The sequence below is a fragment of the Penaeus vannamei genome, chromosome 41 (assembly GCF_042767895.1).
Source record: "Penaeus vannamei isolate JL-2024 chromosome 41, ASM4276789v1, whole genome shotgun sequence".
NCBI lineage: Eukaryota > Metazoa > Arthropoda > Malacostraca > Decapoda > Penaeidae > Penaeus > Penaeus vannamei.
This window is the reverse complement of record NC_091589.1, coordinates 18,988,721-18,996,719: the sequence shown is the minus strand read 5'-3', so window position 1 is coordinate 18,996,719 and position 7,999 is coordinate 18,988,721. Positions and strand designations below refer to the sequence as shown.

General features: G+C 27.7%; 1 protein-coding gene across 1 annotated transcript; it reads right to left on the bottom strand.

Annotated features, from left to right (window-relative positions):
• Window positions 1–134: 134 nt before the first annotated feature.
• LOC138860519 (uncharacterized) lies at window positions 135–7,391 on the bottom strand. The gene is made up of 3 exons (XM_070118108.1): window positions 7,305–7,391; window positions 1,190–1,360; window positions 135–1,094 (listed from the first exon to the last, which is right to left on the bottom strand). The coding sequence occupies exons 1-3, from the start codon at window positions 7,389–7,391 to the stop codon at window positions 135–137; spliced, it is 1,218 nt and encodes a 405-aa protein (XP_069974209.1).
• Between the last annotated feature and the right edge of the window lie 608 nt (window positions 7,392–7,999).

Genomic DNA, 7,999 nt, shown 5'->3' with positions numbered 1-7,999 from the left:
ATTACACTTAGAACACTTGCTTTGACAACCACTGGAAATATGCCCCTTACTCAAACACTTGAAACAAAAAATGGGCAGCTTTGATTTTTTCTTCACGTTCCTTCAAAGGGAGCTTCAGGATATCCCAGCACTTCTCAGACTTGTGTTTCTTGCTGCAGAAACCCACAATAAGAAGATCCTACTTCAGATGAGGTGTGAAGAGCCGATGCAGAAGCCACTCTTCTTTTCTCCGAGTCCACAAATCGTCGTTCAGGCTTCCCCATCCCAACGTCCGGGAAAGTTTCAGATCTCTCTCGACGGCTTATCTCCTTCTGCAGGAACGTCAGCAGCCATTCCAGGTCACCTTCATGATTTGTAGATTCCCTTGACCATTCCAATCTTATCTCTTGAGGCAGACGACCCAAGACCAATGGAGTTAACACCACGCCAAATTGTTTATTATTAATGCCAAAGCTCTCCAAACTTCTTACATGCCAATGGAGTTGGTCTAGAAGATTCCACAGCGATTCAACATAATTTGCTCCTCTTTTTTTAGGAGCTACAGAGATATTCATTAGTGCATGAATATGTGCATTTATGATTATTTGAGGTCGGCCAAATCTGTTCTTCAATATATCACATGCAACCTTGTAATTTGGAACAGTGAGTGTTACTCCTCGGATGGCAGACAATGCTTTTCCTTGTAACACTGATTGTAAATAAGTGAACTTAGTAATAACAGGTATGTCAGTCCTGTCTATTGAGGCTGTAAATCTATCCCAAAATGACTGCCATTGGGTCAGATCACCATCATATTTGGGAAGCTCTAGCTTTGGCAGCTTTGCATCTGAGGTGCTCATACTGGAGACAGAGCCTTTGTCACTGTCACTGCCATCATTAGCTCTCTTCATTCGCATGGTGACCTCAAATCTAACATTTGTTGCAGCTTTGCGAAAATTACTTGCTTCATCAAGGTCTGCATCTAAATCATCAGGATTAACAAGTTCTACTTCAACAGCTGTCTGCGCCTCATCCAACAATATTAGCCTCTTATCAAATTCAGCAGCAACTTGATCTAACTTCTCATAATTACTGTTGTTATCATTTAAAACCTCCTGGAGGTTCTGTACAGCTCTTGTCAACCAACCTCTTTATGCAGCCCTTTTCCTCTTCAATCCTTCAAGTGACTCTGCCATGTTTGTTACCTTACTTGTCCGGGCGACGACTCTATATCTAAAGCTTCCCGGGTCTGGGCACCAAAAATTTGGGAAACGGCCTCACGAGACCCACACTTGGCAACAAAACATGATGTAGAAGCAGGATCAAAGGGCTGGGGGTTGTTGACTGAAACAGTGCTGACCTGGCAGTGCCACGTAGTGGCCTTTATTGCAACGAGTATTCATACATAAAAATATATGTGGAATATAAGTACCTTTTCTCTGATATAAAACTAAAATTAAAATATAGTATTTCTCTAATTCAAATTCAGAAAAATATGTATTCTACTCAACAAAAAAAATAAAATATTCTATAAAGAAGAAATAAAAACAAAGGAACTGAGGGTAAACACAGAAAACGTAATGTTCTGAGCATTAGGGGTAACTAACATATTTAACAATAATAATCATAGTCCATTTATAATGAAATAAAGGCTAAAACTAATAAAACCCCAAAAGTCGAAAAAACGGCAAAATCTTGCGTATTACAGTCTTTTGAGAGAAAGGTCGAAAAAAAACTTTTTTTGCTTTTAAATGATAATTATGATGATTTTAAAATTAATTCAGGCAATTATGATGATTTTCATTATTATTCCTTTATTATTAATAATAATGATGATAATCATGATGATAATGTTAATGGTAATAATAATAAAATAATAGTTATAATGATAATTTTGATAATCAATACAATAATAGCAAAAATAGCAATAATTTTCATACTAATAATGAAAATATAAATAATAATATAATTATTATTGTTATCATAATGTGTATTATTGTCATTATTATTTCTAAAATTATCATTGTTATTATCATTATAAAAATAATTATAATGATGTAAATGACAGTAGTAATTGGCATAATAATCATTATAATTGCAATAATAATAATGATAATCATGACGATAATGACTATAATGATGATAATCATAAGAATAATGACAATAAGGATGATGATGATAATAATAACCATAGAGTCCATTTGTAATGAAATAAAGGCTAAAAGTAATAAAATCCGATAAGTCGAAAAACGGCAAAATCTAGCGTATTACAGCCTCCTGAGAGAATGATAAAAAAAGAAATCGCTTTTTCACTTTTAAATGATAATTATGACGATATAACGTTAATTCAGGTAATTATGATGATTTTCATGATAATGCCTTTATTATTAACAATAATGATGATAATTATGATGATGATAATAATAATAAAATGATAATTATAATGATATTTTTTATAATTACTGCAATAATATCAATAATGAACTCAATTCTATTAATATTCATACTAATAATGGCAACAGAAATGATAATGATATCATTATTATTGTTATTATAATGAGTATTATTGTCATTATTATTTCTAAAATTATCATTGTTGTTATTATCATTACAAAAATAGTTATGTTGATGAAAAGGACTAATAATTGGCATAATAATAATTATAACTCATTATTAACAATAATGATGATGATTATGATGATGACAATAATAATGATTAATAATCAAAAGAAAATGATAATCATAATGATAATTTTGATAATTTCTGCAATAATAGCAATTTTGAACTCTATTCTAATAATGTTCATACTAATAATAACAATAGAAATAATAATAATATCATGATTATTGTTATTAAAATGAGTATTACTGTCATTATTATTTCTAAAATTATCATTATTATTATTATTATAAAAATAGTTATAATAATGAAAGTGACAGTAATAATTAGCAAAATAATTATAACTGCAATAATAATGATGATAATAATGATAATCATTACGATATCGACTATAATGATGATAATCATAAGAATAATGACAATAATGATAATGATGATAATAATAATCGTACAGTCCATTTATAATGAAATAAAGGCTAAAACTAACAAAATCCCATAAGTCGAAAAAACGGCAAAATCTAGCGTATTACAGATAAAACGGTCGAAAAAAAACTTTATCACTTTTAAATGATAATTATGATGTAACATTATTTCCGTTATTATTAACAATAATGATGACATGACAATAATAACAATGATTATAATAATAAAATGATAATTATAATAATTGTGATAATTACTGCAATAATAGCAATAATGAACTCTATTCTAATAATTTTCACACTAATAATGACAATAGAAATTATAATCATATCATTATTACTGTTATTATAATAAGTATTATTGTCATTTTTATTTCTAAAATTATCATTATTGTTATTATCATTATAAAAATGAGAGCAATAATTAGCATAATCATTATGACTACGATAATGATAACGATAATGATAATCATGACGATAATGACTATAATGATGATAATCATAAGAATAATGACAATAATGATGATAATGATGATAATAATAATCAGAGAGTCCATTTATAATGAAATAAAGAGTAAAACTAATAAAATGCCAGAAGTCGAAAAAAACGGCAAAATTAGTGTTTGAGTAGCCTTATGAGAGAAAGGTCGAAAAAAAACTTTTCGCTTTTATATGGTAATTATGATGATTTTCATGATAATTCTTTTATTTTTAACAATAATGATGATGATAATGACACTAATAATGATAGTAATAATAAAATGATAATTATAATGACAATTTTGATAATTGCTGCAATAATAGAAATAACGAACTCTATTCTAATAATTTTCATACTAATAAAGACAATAGAAATAATAATTTCATTATTATTGTTATTGTAATGAGTATTATTGTCATTATTATTTCTAAAATTATCATTATTGTTATTATAATTAGAAAAAAAGGTTAAAAGGATGAAAATGACAGTAATGATTAGAATAATAATCATTATAACTGCAATAATGATAATGATAGCAATGATAATCATGACGATAATAACTATAATGATGATAATCATAGGAATAATGACAATAAAGATGATAATAATAATCATAGAGTCCATTTATAATGAAATAAAGGCTAAAACTAATAAAATCCCAGAAGTCGAAAAAACGGCAAAATCTAGCGTATTACAGCCTTTTGAGAGAAAGGTCGAAAAAAAATCCTTTTTAAAAGATAATTATGATGATTTTAACATTAACTCAGGTAATGATGATGATTTTCATGATATTTCCTTTCTTATTAACAATAATGATGATAATAATGACAATAATAATGATGAGAATATATTATAATAAAATGATATTTACAATGATAATTATGATAATTACTGCAATAATAGCAATAATGAACTCTATTCTAATAATTTTCATAATAATAATGACAATAGAAATAATATTAATATCACTGTTATTGTTATTGTAATAAGTATTATTGTCATTATTATTTCTAAAATTATTAATTTTGTTTATTATCATTATAAAATCGTTATGAGGATAAAATGATTAATAATTAGCATAATAATCATTATAACTGATATAATGATTATGATAATGATAAATCATGACAATAATGACTATAATGATGATAATCATAAGAATAATGACAGTAATGATGATAATGATGATAATAGTAACCATAGAGTCCATTTATGATGAAATAAAGGCTAAAACTAATAAAATATCCAAAGTCGAAAAACGGCAAAATCTAGCGTATTACAGCCTTTTGAGAGAACAGTCAAAAAACCCGCTTTTTCGCTTTTCAATGATAATAATGATGATTTGAACATTAATTCTGGTATTTATGATGATTTTTTTATGATAATGCCTTTATTATTAACAATAATGATGATAATTATAATGATTAAGACAATAATAATGATGATAATAATAATAAAATTATAATAATAAGGATATCTTTGATAATTACTGGAATAATAGCAAGAATTAACTCTATTCTAATAATTTTTATACTAATAATGACAATAGAAATAATAATTATATCATTATTATTGTTATTATAATGAGTATTATTCTCATTATTATTTCTTAAATTATCATTATTGTTATTATCATTAAAATAGTTATAATGATGGAAATGACAGTAATAATTAGCAAAATAATAATTATAACTGCAATAATCATAATGATGTTAATGATAATCATGACGATAATGACTATAATGATGATAATCATAAGGATAATGACAATAATGATGATAATAATAATCATAGAGTCCATTTATAAGGAAATAAGGCTAAAACTAATAAAATTCCAAAAGTCGAAAAAACGGCTAAATCTAGCGTATTACAGCCTTTTGAGAGAAAGGTCGAAAAAAACGTTTTTCGCTTTTTAATGATAATTATGATTTTAGCATGCATTCAGGTAATATAATGATTTTCATGATAATGCCCTAATTAATACCAATAATAATGATAATTATGATGATAATGAAAATAATAATGATGATAATAATAATAATAATAATAATTATATTGATAATTTTGATAATTACTGCAATAATAGCAATAATGAACTCTATTCTAATAATTTTTATACCAATAATGACAGTAGAAATAATAATGATATCATAATTCTTGTTATTGAAATTATTAATTCTATAAATATAATTATTGTTATTATCATTATAAAAATAGTTATAATGAAAATGACCGTAATAATTAGCATAATAATCATTAAAACTGAGAGAATGATAATGATAGTCATGACGATAATGACTATAATGATGATAATCATAAGAATAATGACAATAATGATGATAATTATGCTAATAATAATCATAGAGTCCATTTATAATGAAATAAAGGCTAAAACTAAAAGTCGAAAAAACGGCAGAATCTGCAGCCTTTTGAGAGAAAAGTCGAAAAAAAAACTTTTTCGCTTTTAAATGATAATTATGATGAATTTATCAGAAATTCAGGTAATTATTATGATTTTCATGATAATGCCTTTAATATTAACTATAACGATGATAATTATGATGATAATGACAATAATAATGATGATAATAATAATAAAATGGTAATTATAATGATAATTTTGATAATTACAGCAATATAGCAATAATGCTAAAATAATGGCAATAGAAATAATAATAATATCATTGTTATTGTTATTATAGTGATTATTTATGTCATTATTATTTCTAGAATTATTATTAATATTATTATTATAAAAATAGTTTTAAGGATGAAAATGACAGTAATAATTAGCATAATAATTATTATGATATCAATATTGATTATGATAATAATGATAATCATTACGATAATGACAATAATGATGATAGTCATAAGAATAATGACAATAATGTTGATAATGATGATAATAATAATCATAGAGTCCATTTATAATGAAATAAAGGTTAAAACTAATAAAATTCCAAAAGTCGAAAAAACGGGAAAATCTAGCGTATTACAGCCTTATGAGAGAAAGGTCGAAAAAAACCTTTTTCGCATTTAAAGGATAATTATGATGATTTTATCATAAATTCAGGTAATTATGATAATGCCTTTATTAATAACAATAATGATGATAATGACAATAATAATGATAATAATAATAAAATGAGGGTTATAATGATAATTTTGATAATTACTGCAATAATAGCAATATTGTACTCTATTCTAATAATTTTCATACTAATAATGACAATAGAAGTAATAATAATATTATTATTGTTATTATAATGAGTATTATTGTCATTATTATTTTTAAAAGTATCATTATTGATATTAGCATTATAAAAATAGTTATAATGATAAAAATGACAGTAATAATTAGCATAATAATCATTATAACTGCAATAATGATAATGATAATAATGATTATCATGACGATAATGACTATAATGATGATAATCATAAGAATAATGACTATAATGATGATAATAATAATAAAATGAGTATCATAATGATACTTTTGATCATTACTGCAATAATTGCAATAATGACCTCTATTTTAATAATTTGCATTCTAATAATGACAATAGAAATAATAATATCATTATTATTTTTATTATAATGAGTATTAAGAATTCTATGATCTTGCTTTTTTCTTCGAAACACGTCCACGCAGACGCTCAGCCTACGCTATCTCCCTCTTCACATCTACACACCTACACATCCAACATTTAGTACATGCATCCTGTACTTTCCTTCCACCCTTTTCTTACACAACGCCTACACCCACTTACACAACACACACGGTTTCCGAACCTACTAATCGGGTGGTGGCAGCATGCCGTAGGCTTGGAACCCTACATCTGTTCATTGCAGACGAATCTTTTCCCTTGAGCAAAATCTCCATATTCTCGGTTGAGCCCGGACTCAACCAGACAACTTAAGTCTACTGGGTCTACATCCTGCTACAACTGTCTTTTTGGTAGGCAGCGGTGGGAGAGAAGAGTTATTCTTTTTTATAAAGTGTCTGGTCAAGCCTTTGTGCAAGTCTATCGTAAGCTAAGTAACGGGTTGTAGAGCAAGTGCTGGGACGCAAAAATGCCTTGCACACGCAATACCGTCCAAGGAAAACCCACTAATGAGTGCTTGGGATCCTCTGCTAACACCCTTTTTGAGGGCCCCGAGTTTCATCGAGGAGATAACGCTCAATCTTTGACTTTGGGGCAAAGGCTAGAGCCCCATGATCACCTCTCGCTCTCGAAGTATGGGGAGCTGGTGGACAAATTCGAACGGCTGAATTCTCGGTTCAGTACCCTGGAAAGGCAGTACGCCAATATCGTGCGATTACTGGAGCCCAGGGCATCTGAACCGTACACTCGTTCACCAGCTGCAGCCTCTGCATCGTAGGTAGAAGTGGGGGTGCATGCGGTCACGACTGACCACTCATCTCAGCGAGCGCCCATCAACCCGCGTCCCTTAGATCAAGGTATAACCCTGCATGGCCCGATTCCGCCT

Excerpts from the sequence above, each read along its gene's own strand:
- LOC138860519 (XM_070118108.1), bottom strand. The coding sequence starts at position 7,391 with ATGGAGATTTTGCTCAAGGGAAAAGATTCGTCTGCAATGAACAGATGT. Across the intron at positions 1,361-7,304 it reads ATGCTGCCACCACCCGATTA|GCCACTACGTGGCACTGCCA; the intron begins GTAGGTTCGGAA and ends GTTGCAATAAAG. Across the intron at positions 1,095-1,189 it reads TAGAGTCGTCGCCCGGACAA|GAGGTTTTAAATGATAACAA; the intron begins GTAAGGTAACAA and ends CAGAACCTCCAG.